At 41.9% G+C, this 15356-nt stretch overlaps 1 protein-coding gene across 3 annotated transcripts in view; it reads left to right on the top strand.

Annotated features, from left to right (window-relative positions):
• ush2a (Usher syndrome 2A (autosomal recessive, mild)) overlaps positions 1-15356 on the top strand; it is an 815153-nt gene that overhangs the window by 333869 nt on the left and 465928 nt on the right. For all 3 annotated transcript variants that reach the window (XM_080200528.1, XM_080200527.1, XM_080200526.1), the window contains one exon: positions 7704-7865. In XM_080200528.1, coding sequence (XP_080056654.1) covers positions 7704-7865 — 162 coding nt within the window. The remainder of the gene's footprint in view (positions 1-7703; positions 7866-15356) is intronic.

The following is a 15356-nucleotide window of genomic DNA, read 5'->3' as shown; positions in this document are numbered from 1 at the left end:
TGGAAAATTTTGTTTGGTGCTTTGAATCACTGGAACAGATCATTGTCAGGTTCTGATTTCTTCATTACAGATACTGATTGACGTTCTCAGTATTTTCAGCATTTTCTGTTTAACTGTCAGAGTTTCAGCATCAGCAGTATTTTGCCTCTTGAATTTCAATTCAAGTTCAATTTCCAAACTGAAATCATTTCCATTCAGTGCTGAAGAACAAATCAGATACACTTTACTTCTGTACTGAACTATATTTAGTCACTATTCCCTTGAAATTACTATTAGCTACACTTACTGGGCGAGATTTTGCTGCCTCGCTCGATTGATACCAGAAATTCCCACCCGAGGTCAACGGACATTTCCATTGTCCACCCCTCGTCTGCTCTGATTCCATGGCGAGCGAGGCAGTAGAATTCCAGAGACTATTGCTTGTATGATATTCCTTTGGTCTGTTGGTTTACTGAGCCAGAATTATCCATCCCACCAGAAGCGCATCCCTGAAAGTGGGTTTCATGACAGCATGAGGTGACATCAATGGGAAATCTCATTGACAGCAGCAAGTCCAGAGAATTCCACCACTAGCGAACAGCACACTGCCTTCCTCCGTCAGGAAACATGTGGCTGGGAAGTGGAAAAATCTCACCCACAGTATTAAAATACCAGGCAAAGAAAACATTGTCCACTAATAGTACCAACAATCATTTCCAGGGCTGTTGTCCTAATTAGAGGTTTTTATAACAGTTCATTTTGCTTTAACTTAATATATTTAAAAGATCTAGAGCAGAATTTTATGATCCCTACAAGGCAGGTGTTGAGGGCACAGGAATCCCCCCACAGTAAGCTCCCATCCAAAATCCAAATGCAATTTCATGCTTGGCTGGGCAGTGCCTTGGGTGGGAAACCTGCTCATTCACCTATTAAGGCCCTTATCTGGCCACCTAATGGTTACTTCAACATAATAGCTGCTTAAGGGCCTAATCCCACCCAACCTTAATTTTTAAGATGGTGGGAGTGGGGGGTGGAGGATGATAAAGTGACCCTTGAACATTCCCCATCTCAGTCAGCCAGAGTGTGGGGCATCTCACTCTGAAGGCCCCCTCAGAGTTGGGGTGTCCTCCACCCCGGGCACTGGAATTTGGGGACCCCTTCACCCCTGGCTTATCCTGCGATCACCCCTCCTGACTCCCCACCTCCCCACCTCCCCTCAACTCCGGATGTTCTCTCACCCTGGGATGCCTGGGACACCTTTTCAAAAGTCCTAGGACTTAGTCCCAGGCAAAGCGTTGCTTCTGGACACTGCAGTGCAGTGCCTGGCCAGGTTGAAGAACTGTTGGCTAATCTGATTAACTGACAGCTCTCACAGATGGGGCTTCCTTCCATCCCCCCCACCACTGCCAATGAACGTTCAAGTGAGTGTTAAATAGCAGTGGGATTTTGCGTGTCAGCCACTGTACGTCAAGCTCTGACTCAGGCTGGTGAGTGCCGATCGCTCATCAGCCTTAAAATACTACCCCTGGCGTTCATCACAGAAAATGTACACCTTCACATCATTAGCCAACTATTTATAATTTAAAAATTCAACATTGATTAAAGCAATAGTGAGTGTGAATTCTGAAATTATTTTGGTGAAATAAATACCCAGAAAAGAAGGCATTATTACTGATTACAAAAATGTAATCATTTCATGTTCCAATTCAATATACTTCGGGCAATTTGCATCAGAAATCTTTAATCAGTAAAGGAAACAAGGGTTATGGGGTTGAGGTTATCATTTCAGATCCGTCATGATCTCCTTAACTGGTGGAGCAGACTCGATGGGCCGAACAGCCTGCTTCTGATCCCACGTCTTATAGTCTTCCAGTAAATTATTGCATTTCTCATAACACTAATCAATAGCACTTCCACTTCAATACTCAGTGTTTCCTTTGCTGATTAAAAACTCACCCCTCTCATTTTTATATTAACATTATTTTGAGATAAAAATAATCACAACAGTTGCTGCTGATAACTAACAACTCTACAACACCAGGTTAAAGTCAAATAGGTTTATTTAGTATCACGAGCTTTCGGAGCACTGCTCCTTCATCAGGGTGAGTCACCTGATGAAGGAGCAGCACTCTGAAAGCTCATGATACCAAATAAACCTGTTGGACTTTAACCTGATGTTGTAAGACTTCTTATTGTGCCTACCCCAGTCCAATGCTGGCATCTCCACATCATAACTAACCATTCTATCACCTATCTTCACTCCGGTCTTTCATAGAGCTGCACCATACAAAGCCACATCTCTCTTTAGCCCTCCAAACATCACTTTGACTATCTACCCCCCCGGAATTACCAATATCTTTTGATTCTTTATTCAGAGACAAAAAACATTTTAAATTTAAACAGTGACAAAAAATGGAAAGGTCCAAAATATGTTAGAAACTGCAATAAAATTGCAAAAATGGAAACCAAAAATTGGAATAGGTATTAAAGAAAACAATTGCATGGTTAAAAAATAACATTTAGATATAGCTAATTAAATGGCTTTATAGTCGAATGTTCAGCATATGGTTAGAGCTCAGACTCACAGTGGATAAGAATCAGCAAATACACATGTCTGATGATTTATCAGAGTTCCATTCAGTTGCTTGCTGAATGTGCCATTCATATTAACATGAATCTTTGATTTAGGAATATCTATCCTGTCCAGTGGGCTTCTCAAGATATTATTCTGCAGAACTCTCCATTCACCTGACAAAGGGGCTAACCCGAAAGCTTGCGAGTATATTATCAAATAAATAGGTTGGACTAAAACCTGGTGTTGTCAGACTTTTTACTAACTCAAACCCAGCAGTGTCTTTATGTGTTTTCCTAAATATCACATTGATCCAAGTGCTTAGATGCCCAAGCTTATTCTATTTTGTAGTGAACAAACTGGAGGCTTTATTTATTCATAATAAAAATTTTGAGGTGCGTGTTCATTTTGATTATCTGGGCAGTGGTGGTGGATTCAACTAAGCGCCCTTTGTAGAACATGCCTGATTCTCATTCCATTGAAATCAATGGAACATAAATCGGTTGGATTCAACAATGGACAGTTGATCTATTCGGCTAGTTAATTTGTCCACGCAATAAAAATTAGAATTTACCCCTTGATCTTCCAATCCGTACAGCAATGCTTTCTTTGAATGCAGCACTGCATGTAGACCAACAAGACACAATTACATGCACACTGCAATTACAACCTTTAGTAATATTGCTGTCAACAAGAATTAAAGTTTAAGCCTCATAATTTATAGGATAATGTGATTTATTTTCAAAGCCGCTGCAGATGAGGTCAAATCCAGGAAGTAATTATATTTTCCATTGCATTCCTAATTTATGTATTTATTTTAATATTCAAATTTTCATATCTCAAAAACATTTGCTTGAACTGCGCCACTTGTTTGAAAGCTTATCCCAAAGATTGACGTTAATAGGACCATGAAGTAATACAAACTGCATGCTAACAGTTCACCTACAGCAGAGCCTATTGATTTTTTTTCATGAAGTGCTGGGATAGTGTGATATGCAGAGTCTGGTATTGACATTTGGTCTTGCCTTGGGTAACTAAATTTTGACCTAGAGCATGTAGAGTATTCATCATGGAGAAACTTCCAAGCTGAAAAATGTGCTGACACCTCTTGATGTTTATATTCAAGATTGATGCAGTTCAACCCCATGCAGATGTTGTGGAACTGAGACTGATATTGTGTGTTCATATTGTAATAACCAGGTTTGAAGATGCAGTTATTTTGCTTTAATATATCTTTACTATAAAGTTACTGAACTGTGCAATGGATGCAATATATGAAATAGCAGTGCTGTTTCTCTTTTGTCAAAAGTAACATTAAGGCATGCCATTCATTGTGTTTTGCACTTAAATCTGTGATGTATAATTTTGTGTTCTGAAAACAGAAAATTCAAATTACTGAATTTGTTAAAATATTTTAGATTGGTCAGATGAAATAATTTTTTAAAGGACAGTTCAAACCCAAGAATAATTGTGTCCAAGCTTGAAGATAACCTACCATTAATATTATTTTCACTTTTCGTAAAATTGAGCAAAGTTGCTGGTGTAGGGAATATCAGATCACTAAATCAAGATCTTTTAAGGCTACATTTTATCTCCTTTGTTGTCATGCAGCAGGGCTGACCAGTGCAGAACCTTGTCAAGGCCTCCAAATTGACACCTATCAGAAGATAATTGGCCCTGTATCTTCAATGGAATGGCAATCAGAGTCAGACTGCCATTCTGCTTCTACTTAACTGGAAGTGAAGCTGCCCCATTCTCACCCATCTTTCTGACTCAGGCTGAGCAAGGACAGTGTAGTTTAGTGGGTTCCTGAGGTCTTGTGTTGAGGGCAGGAAAGTGGGAAGGAAGGAAACCATGCCCTTTGTTACTGCATTAGCCGCCAAAAAGCAGGTAAATTTAAAGGTCCAGACACTTTAAGAAGCCAGGGACCAGTGGGGTTTATAAGGTAATTGGATGGGTGTAGATGTGGGTGGGGTTGTGCGGGTGACAGGTAGAAGTGGTTAGGGGAGGGGAGATGGTCAGTGTAGAGGTAGGTGGGGTAGAGAGGTGAAGAAAGCAGTCAGGAAAAGGTTGTCAGGGAATATAGTTTTGGGCCTGGTGGTGTGGGGGCAGTCCTTTAGGTTTCAGTAGGGCAATCGGGATCAATTGGGGGATTGGGAGTGGGGCAGTGTCTTGGAAAGGTCAATGGGGTAGTGAGGGGATCTTGTGGTGGGTTTGGGAAGGCTCAGTGGGAGTAACCCAGAATTTAGAAGTGGTTTTGATTCTTCAAACTTCATTGGATAGCTAATACTAGAAAGCAGAGCCATATGAAGTGCACAATTTATATCATATTCCAGGATGGTTCCCATTGCAGGACTCTTGCCCAGCAGAAGTTTGAAATTCCTCAACCCATTTTTGGGGTGTACCCCAGTTATGATGTCCTGAGTTCAAAAGTTATAAGCCAATGAATTTGTGAAAATCATTAATGAATTCATTTGTTTTTTAACTGACTGCCTCTTTTCTAAGTTCTTGAGTTAACACGGGACGGCATGGTAGCACAGTGGTTAGCATTGCTGCTTCACAGCTCTGGGGATCTGGGCTTGATTCTGGCTCAGGTCACTGTCTGTGTGGAGTTTGCACATTCTCCTCGTGTCTGCGTGGGTTTGCTCCAGGTGCTCCGGTTTCCTCCCACAGTCAAAAGATGTGTGGGTAATGTTGATTGGCTATGGTAAAAATTGCCACTTAGAGCCCTGAGATGCATAGGTTAGAGGGATTAGTGAGTAAACATGTAGGGACATAGGGGTAGGGCCTGGGTGGGATTGTGGTCAGCGCAGACTTGATGGGCCAAATGGCCTCCTTCTGCACTGTAGGGATTCTATGGGAAACTAGTACCAGTTGCAGTTGTTGGGTCTTCATTATCCTATTAAGAAAATAAAGCAAGAAATGATTGATGTTAAGATTGATCATCTTTAATGAAACTGTCTTCCCCATGAATTTTGTAATATTAAAATTTTGTTTGCATCCAAAAGTTCCACCTAAGATGAAATAACTCGTCAGAGGGAGATTTTTTTTCAGTGACGCTTTTCCAAGATGTTGATCTGTCTGAAAATTAAATTCTTAACTCCGTACAAAATCTTTCATTTGTAAGTTTGATAATGAATGTACAAAAGGCTATTCGGTCTCTGGGCTATAACAGATGAGATTGATAATGTAATTACTTGAATTCCATTCTTCTCGCTAAATCAATGGCGAGGTATAGATGGCAAGGAAGGACTACTAAAACTGGCAAATGACTAGCCCTTATCCACCTTAGAGTTTCATTTTAAGGTATACTAGCATAGCTTGGACCAGTACCCGCCATTTTCCGAGCTTTACTGGCATTCATTCTGAATTTAGTGGTGAGTTCTGGAAACGGTTGTCTCATTTCTCCTACCAAGGGTATGGAAGATGATTTTGCACCCACATCGCCAAGTGGTGAAGATACACAAATTCATATATTAGGTGGAATCATGGTGAGGCACTAGGAGTCTTGACTGTCAGCTGGAGAGCAGCAAGTGACCCGCTTTGTCTCTTTTCAGGTGTTAATCCAGAAGGAACTCTTCCAGTGTAGACAATAAGAATGAAATAAAATTTACTCCAACTTACAAATCAAAGAAATGGTTTAATGAAGAAATATCAGTACTCCAAACTTGAGAGCTCACCCTGGGGCATTCCAAGCTCCCCCACAATTCCCAACATGTTCTAATTTATACTGAGTCAGCTGGTCAGCTGATCATCACATCATTCTGTTATTGGTTACTAGGTCAGCTGACCCTGACAGCTTGTAACTATTGGTCACATTATAACAGGTGCAATGTTATCACCAGTTGCATTCTAACATCAGGTAGACTAATCAGGTCAACCAAGCAGTGGCAAGGCCATCGGTGGGCCTTTCCCTCGATTCAAGAGTCCAAGGGCAGAAGTCTTGTCTACCAAGAGTTGCTGGCCGATTAGAGGCCGGCAGCTCTTGTGCTCAGCAGCACCACAGGGCAGGTAGTTGCTACTGTAGGAAAAACGTCAATTAGATTTGAGGATTGCAGGGCCAGCCAAGTTACAGGTAAGTAATGTGGGAGTGAGGGGCCTGCAGAGTGAGGTCATTGAGAGGGGATGTAGGAGGGGTCAGCAAAGGCAGGGTTGTTCTCCACTTCCCAATGTTGAATCTCTGCCACCCCTTCAATCAACTAATAGGAATTTATTTGTCTACATTATTTAATCCTGTTATATCCTTATATACCACTATCAAATCTCTTCTCAATGCCCTTTGTTCCAAGGAGAATAACCCAGACTTACCAACCTCTTTTTATAATTAAAGTCTCCCATTCCTGGAGGCATTCATCAGTACCCTCTCAAGAACCATCACACCCTTTCTAAAGGGTGATGACCACAACTGAATGCAGTATTCTAGCTTGGGCCTAACCAGAGCTTTATAAAAGGTTCAACATACCATCCCTGCTTTAGTATTCGGTGTCTCTACTTATGAAGACCAAGGTCCAATATATTTTGCTAACCACACTCTCAATATATCCTGCCACTTTCAATGATTGATACACAAGCAACCCAAGGTCCCTCTGTTGCTGCAGACTCTTTGGAATTATGCCATTAAATCTATATTGTCTTTTCCTATCCCTTTTGGAAAAACCTATTATCACCTCACACTTCTCTACATTAAACTCCATTTGTCACTTACCTCCCCATTCTTCGAGCCTATCTATTTCCATGCTGTGAACAAATGACACCTCTACCCCTTCCTGCCTACACTCAAGGGCTCCAATGTAAGATCAGAAAATGAAGAATTGTGGAATTTGCTCTCTGTCATTCTTGCATCTTTCCCAGGCCAAAATCAGTTATGGGATGACTTCCAGAATATGCTTCTGCTAAAATACACTTCTTCAAAAGATGCAGATTGGCTTTAAGTGATGCAGACTAACTTTAACTTGTGCCAGACTCTCACCCTCCTGCTGAAGCATGCAGCCTCTCAATAGTGCATTTGACACTGCCTACACGCTGCAATAATTTAACTCAGCAAGCGGCATGAAGTATTGGAAGTAATAGACACAAGTTAATCATGCAATATGATCGCCATGCTTAGTTTTTGGACTATTTGCCTAACCTTAACATTGTTATTTTGTTTTAGCTCCGAAAGATGTTCAGACTCCAACTGCTGTGTCTTTTCCTACATCATTACTGGTATCATGGCCTTCACCAAAGCAACCAAATGGTATAATCACCAATTATACAATGTTCAAAGACGGCAAACTTATCTACACTGGCAATGAGCAAACATACAACGTGACTGGTAAGTTTGCATTTTACATTAATATTCAGTCCAAATATAATTTAACCAGAGCTAAACAAAAATAATTTCATAGGCATAGGGACAGATATGGCCCTCATGGACTGGATAGGAAGACTAAAAGGGAGGACAGTTGACAATCAGTGACAGTTGTTTCAGAAGAAAGTCAATTCCTCCCAAATAAAATACATTCCAAAGAGGAAGAAAGATTGTAAGAAGTGGAGAAACATCCATGGACAAGCAAGGAAGTTAAAGATAACACCAAGACAAAAGTTAAAGTATGCCATATTGCAAAGGCCAGTAGCAGGCTGGAAGATTGGGAAACTTTTCAAGGTCAACAAAGAATTACTAAGTAAGTAACACAAAGCGCAAAGGTAAACCATGAAAGAAAACTAGCACAAAACATAAATAAAGGTTAGCAAACTTTCTATAAACATATAAAAGGGAAGAGAGTAGCTGAAGTGAATTTTTGTCCTTTGGACGGTGAGAGTGGACAATTAGTATTTAGGAACTGAGAAACGGCAGAGAAATTAAATCAGTATTTTGCCTCAGTTTTCATGATGGAGGACACTAATACCATCCCAATAGTAACAGATAATGCAGGACTAGTAGAAAAGGAGGTTTTTAGAACAATCATCATCATAGGAAAGAAATGCAAAGCAAACTATTGGGGTTGAAGGCAAACATATGGCTTACATCCCAGGGTATTAAAAGAGTGGCAGCAGCAATAGTGGACCCGTTCCAAAATTCCCTGAAGGAGGAAAGACTCCAATGGAATGGAAAAATGTGAACGTAAGCCCTTATTCAAAAAGGGAAGGAAACAGGAAGTAGGAAACTATAGACCAGTTAGTTTAACATAAGCTGTTGGGAAATTGTTAGAATCCATTAATAAGGAAATAATAACAGGAAATAATAATATTTGGAAGATCAAAATGCAATCCGTAAGGGTAAATTGTGTTTGACTAATTTGCTAGGGCTTTTCAAAGATGTAACAAAAAAGGTGGATAATGGGGATCCTGTCGATGTAGTATATCTGGACTTCTAGAAAGCATTTGCTAAAGTGCCACACAAAAGGTACACAAGGTCAGATCACAAGGGATTAAGGGTAATTTATTAGCTTGGATAGAGGGCTGGCTAACCAACAGAAAGAGAAGAGTCAGGATATATGGGTCTTTTTTTGATTGGCAGGATGTAACTAGTGAGATACCACAGGATTCAATCCTTGGGCCCCAATTATTTACAATCAAAATTAATGACTTGGGTACAGAGATAGATGCCAAATTTGTAGATTATACTAAAATAGATGGGATATTAAGTACGATAAAGAAATAAAATAATTTGCAAATGTATATGGGTAGGTTAGGTGAGGGGCCAAAATGTGGCAGATGGTTTTAATGTGGATCAGTGTGAGGTTATCCATGAGAAAAATAGAAAGACAACTTATTATTATCTAAATGAAGAGAAACTTCAGAGTGCTTTTGTGCAAAGGGATTTGGATATCCTCGTGCATGAATCTCGGAAAACTAGTGTGTAATTACAGATGGTATAAGGAAGGCAAATGGAATTTTGCCATTAATTGCTAGTGGAATAGAGTATAAAATAGGGAAATATCATTTCAACTGTACAAGCCTGCACCTGGAGTATCATGCAGAGTTTTGGTTCCCTTATTTGAGGAAGGATGTAGTTGCATTATTATTCTTGATTCTAATTTCACATGCACCCAGAATCAATCCAAGTTTCAAAAGAGGTTGAGCTCACCACCACGCCCCTTATTAAAATAAACTGACATGGTGAGATGCATTTTCTTCATTACTGTTCATTTAAAAGTCAGTTAAATAATAAAGGAAGCTGAGTTGTGAAGAGACATAATATACTTGTTTTTGTGGCTGCCATTTAGGGTGAAATCTTAAGCAACAGGATATTTGACTGCTGGCTTGAGAGCCTCTTTTCAGAAGGCCTGCCACACCTTGTTCCACTTGATAGGCCAGCAGTGGGCCATGAGATCCAAGTTGCCAAGGGGGTGGAGGTCCTGTTGGCTGAGAGCTGCTGGCCTCTAATTGGCCAGCAGCTCTATTGAATGGCAGCGCCACCAAAGTGGCTACTGCCAGTATAACATCCACCCGAGGCCTAGTATTGTTGTTGTATTTTAAGCAAGAGGCAAATGGTGGCAGGAGAGAGGTCATGGGATGTGGGTCATAGGGTGGAGGAGGGGAACAGGGGGTGGGGGGAAGGCTTGAGGGTTAAGGATTTGGGTGGTTGTTGATCAGCAGCAAGGCCATTATATATGTCTTTCAGCAGACCCTTTGCTTCCTGATGCATGGTCCTTAATCACGCATGAAAGCCTATAAAGAAGGAACCCGCCCTGCAGGAGCTTGTAAGCAACTCAACTCAAGTTTGGTTGTCATGCTCCCTCCCTGGTGTGTCCCCGCCTGCCACTGCCACCTGGTGGCAGGTTAAGGCCCTTCAGTGGGTTTTAACTGCCCATTTGAGGGCCTCAATTGGTGACAGAGTATGAAAGCTGTCCATGGACCTTCATGCCACGACCTTAATTGAAGTGGAGCTGAGACATTGCCTACTCACCACCCTCCCGCTTGATGAATTGCAGCCCCCTCTGCCTCCTCTTCCCCTTCCCACCAAACTTGCCTTGGGGGAGGGAACATACAACATTCCACCTTGGTTGCCATTTGTAATATTTATATTGCACATCTCTCTGTGATGCTCTTTTAACAATTATTTATCTATATATTTGTGGCAACTTTATTCATAATTTTCCGAAAGAAATTTTTCACATCCAAATCCTCCCTTTCTCTAGTCCTCTGTTTTTTCAGTTCTCGATAACTACAGCCCCTATCCCTGCGGCCTTCCAATTTTAGAATTTTCCCTTTTTCCATTCAACTTTTATGAACAGCTGTATCTGCCCCTTTCCTGTTGGCTGAAACAATACAATTTCAAATCTTGGGTGGGATTTTCCACCATATTCCCCGGGGGCATATTTTCCAGTAGCATTGGATCTGCCGACATCTTGGAAGTTTTGCATGGCCCATTCCCATGGGGGTTAATGTGAGGGGGAGTGGGGTGCGGGCCGCCACCAGATGGACTGGAGGATTCTGCCAGGAGGAGCTGGAAGTCTTTGGCCCTTCTCTTTTTCTATCATCCAAGCAATTTTCTATTGCTGTCTATTTTTTCCACTTTTAATTTACTCATGCAGTTGTGTCCTTATTATCCTAACTTTATCCCCATAATCTATAACACAAGTGATTCACCAACACAGATGTTATTGTGGCACCACAACAGCTGTTAATAAAGAACTACTATTTGATTTGTAGCTATTCTTTTATTCTCTTATCAGTTTGTCTAACTAAAAGGGCAATTACAAACCCAATCTCTGCTGAGTAGACTATTTCACAACTCTCTGGCTGGTTGTTAGTGAAAGCAACTCTGGTTCCCTCTATCTCTAACTTTCCCACCTTGCTGGTGAGAAAGGCAGCGTCTCTCTCTGAATCTTAACTTCGGACAGGAATCAAGCATTCCGTCAATTCCATTGCTTTCCGCATACTGATTTTACTTCTGTTGGATTGACTGGTCGCCAATATTTCCGTTTTGCCCTGCCAACCCTGCCTCTCCTTGGCAGTTCTTGGCTATAATTCCACTGGTGCCATGTTGGCCTTGCCCACATTGTCATTCTTCATGTGTACTCTATCGAGCATCAACACTCAGTCTGATTCTGAGCCCACTGAAGACCTCTTTCTCCACTCAAACACAGGTTGTGGGAAAGTGACCAGGAATGCAAGCCCCTAATGGCTACGCCTTTGGCTTCCTGAATTCTGGAATAATCTTCTGCTTCTTTACTTCTCCTCTCATTTAAAATGCTGCTTCAAATCTACCTCTTTGACAATGCTTTTGGTCATCTGGTCTAATACCTCCGAAGATGCTTCAGTGCCAGAGTTTCTTTGATGACTCACTTGTGAACCTCAGAATCCCTACAGTACAGAAGGAGGCCATTGGCCCATCAAGTCTGTACGGATCATAATCCCATCCTAGCCCTATTCCCGTAACCACACATGTTTATTATACCAATCCCCCTGACACTAGGATCAGTTTAGCATGGCCAAACAACCTAACCCGCACATCTTTGGACTGTGGGAAGAAACCAGAGCACCCAGAAGAAACCCACACAGACATAGGGAGAATATGCAAACTACATACAGACAGTGACCCGAGGCCGGAATTGAACCTGGGACTCTGGTGTTGTAAGGCAGCAGTGCTAACCACTGTGCCACCATGCTGCCCATGTGCTTTAACATGTGAAAATGCATTTGGGGATGAGACCTGGGTGGGATTGTTGTTGGTGTAGGTTTGAGGGGCCAAATGGCTTCTGTAGGGATTCTATGATTAAAGGCACAATTGAAAAGCAAGTTGCTACAGTAACTGTTTTAAAAACAGCTCCCCCTTTGCTTCCTCAGTAATTAATTAGGATAAATAATTTCAAGAAAGAAAAGCTTACAATTTTTTAGTGTCTGTCACAATCTCAGGATGCCTCAAAGGCCTAGATCTCCCAAAGAGTAGCAACCATCGCCAGCTCCACTCAACATAGACATAGAATCCCTACAGTACAGAAGGAGGTCATTTGGCTCATTGACCATAGTCCCACTCAGGCTCTATTCCCATAACACCACAGATTTACCCTCCTAATCACACGACACTAGGGTCAATTTAACATGGCCAATCAACCTAATGCACACATCTTTGGACTGTGGGAGGAAACTGGAGCACCCAGAGAAAACCCAGGCAGGCATGGGGAGAATGTGCAGACTCCACACAGTGACCTGAGAGCGGAATTGAACCCAGGTCCCTGCCGCTGTGAGGCAGCATTACTAACTGTGCCACTGTGCCACTGTGCCCTCCTCACCACCACCACCGCACCCACCCCCCCCACCCTACCGATTCGACGCTGCTCTGCATTTCTTGCTGCACCTTCCAAGCCCAACTTTACCAGAAATGTAGAGTTCAGTCTCCCTCGGAGAACCCCACTGCAGCTGAGTAACATCAGATGAAGGCATGATGTGCCCTTTTACAGCACCAGCTGCTGTAATGTAAGCTTAAAAGTCCAGTTTGAATGTTAGCGAATTAATATTTGTGAATGAATGGGTTGGGTGGCGAGGTGAGTGAGGTAAATCTGTAAGTGGACATGTCAGGATTTTTACAGGCTTCTGATGTGCTACTCAGTGACTGGAAGATTTGGGTCAATTTTCCTGTTGTAATGCAGGAAAATATAAATCATAGAAAACTAATAGCCTGCATCACAAGAATCATGATGTTCAATTTTTCTACACATTTTCAATTAATTTTATTTTCAAGTCTATTTGAGATTTCTCTAGTCACTCATCAATCATCAGCTCAGCTACTGACAGGTGGCAAAGGAAACCTTGCAGCTGAAAAAGCACAGCCTTTCTGGTGTATTTTCACTATAACTCAGGTGGGTGTACTCCAGCAGGACAATAGGTTAGGCCAGGACCTGGATATGCCAGCTTCCAGCCATGCATTAGAGATTCATCCGGGCCATTTCAGGGTTAGAATCTCAACCTGTCGCAAGCACGGCCAGTAGGGCATGGTCAGAGACAGGAATCCCATGTTCAAAGTTCCGACATTGTCAGTTTCTCAATCACCTCTCAGAACATGTTAATGATTCCAGACCATCATATGTACCTGGCCGGGGTCAAGATTAGACAGGGGACGAGGCTAGCTCATTGCTGTGGGGGCGCGCCGAATCCTGTGATCATTGTTTGCCTTAGCTAGGGTAGAGTAAAGAATTAGGATAGTCAGTGAAGTTAAAGTGAGGCTTTACTTGATGCAATTTTTCAAAGCTATCTTGGCCTTTTGGCTAAGATGAAATGTCAGATCAAGCCTGGGATGGAGTGCAATGCCTCATCCTGTCAGCTTGGATCTTGTTTGATTGAGCCCAAGATAGGATGCAATGTCTTGTCAGCTTGGATCTGGTTCCTCATTGTTCCTCATGAGAGGGGCATGATTGGCCTTAATTTGAACTGGCTTTTTTGGTTAGATGTACTGAAAGGTACCTATAAAAAAAAATGTAAGATAGGGACCTACCCCATGGAAGTCCAGGCCCCTGTCATAGTCTAAAGCTAGAAGGTAAAAATTAATATTTTTGAATGTATTTTATGGACTCCCGTACAAAGGTGCAGAAAACATCTTTCTTGTCTTTCCAGAAAGAACCCGGGCATCTCTCTAATGTCATAGGCATCTGATTTTAGTGGGATAGTGAGGGAGCCTCCCCTTAATCCTGGAGGGGTCAATGCTATAGGTCCCAATGGGTACTTCATGGCAGACAGGATATCCCCAAGTTTTCACCCTCCTTAAGTAATTCTATAAGATGTTTGAAAACTGAATGGATCTTCCTTTCTATTTTTTCCCTCCTCTCTACCAAGAACAGTCTGAAGACTGAGGCATGGTTGAATGGGAATTTGCAACGTGATAAATTGCTTACATGACTCGCAACTACCCACTTCATAGTATTTAAGCATCAGCTCACTGTGCCATGTAATCAGTTTCTTTAGCTTTAATGCTGAAATGTCAGAGCAGTAGATGTTCTTTTGCGATGCCAGAGTTAAAAAGATTGTGATCAAACGATAATGAAATCACAATAATTACACAGACTGCCCAAGTAATCTAAAAGAGTATCTGGAAAACCATGAGGTGGAGTTTTGTATTTACCACTTAGGCATTAGTTGGATGGAGTGCAAAGAAAGGATGTTTGAAAGAAATGGGAGGAAAATCAGACAGATTCTATTTGGGATGCACGACACTTGCTTTTAAATTTTCCTCTGTGCCAGTTAATACGTAAATCTCCCTCCATATCTTTCTCTAACTTCCTGCTCAACATGAAGGATGGAAACAAGGAAATTGCTGTGCATGCCACATTGTGTGTCAAAAGACCCCACTTGTAATTGTGAATTTGGACAGGATTTTATTTGGAGTACCTAACAGTTTTTTTTCCATTTTGCCAGCTGGACATCAGGGTTTGTCACTGAGACTTGTGAACTGGGGTTTCAAGAGGGCAGATAACTATTGCTAAAGCTGTTGAGGAGACAGCCTGAGAAGAAGAGAACTTAAACTCATGTGATAGAAAGGAAGTATTATAAATGGGCTGTGCTATTTAAAGCTTGATTCTGACCAAGCTTCAGAGGTGGTACAGTGACACAGTGGTTAGCACTGCTGCTTCACAGTGCCAGGAACCTGCACTCAATTCCGACTTCGGGTCACTGTCTGTGTGGCATTTGCACGTTCTCCCCGCGTCTGTGTACGTTTCCTCGGGGTGCTCCGGTTTCCTCCCACAGCCCAAAGATTTGTAGGTTAGGTGGATTGGCCATACTCAAATTGTCCCTTAGTGTCAGGGGAACTAGCTAAGGTAAATGTGTGGGACTGTGGGGATAGTGCCTGGGTGGGATTGTGGTTGGTACAGGTTTGATGGGCCGA

Source organism: Carcharhinus amblyrhynchos, chromosome 12, assembly GCF_965287045.1.
Source record: "Carcharhinus amblyrhynchos chromosome 12, sCarAmb.v2.hapA, whole genome shotgun sequence".
NCBI classification, from domain to species: domain Eukaryota; kingdom Metazoa; phylum Chordata; class Chondrichthyes; order Carcharhiniformes; family Carcharhinidae; genus Carcharhinus; species Carcharhinus amblyrhynchos.
This window is presented reverse-complemented; position numbering and strand designations above follow the sequence as displayed.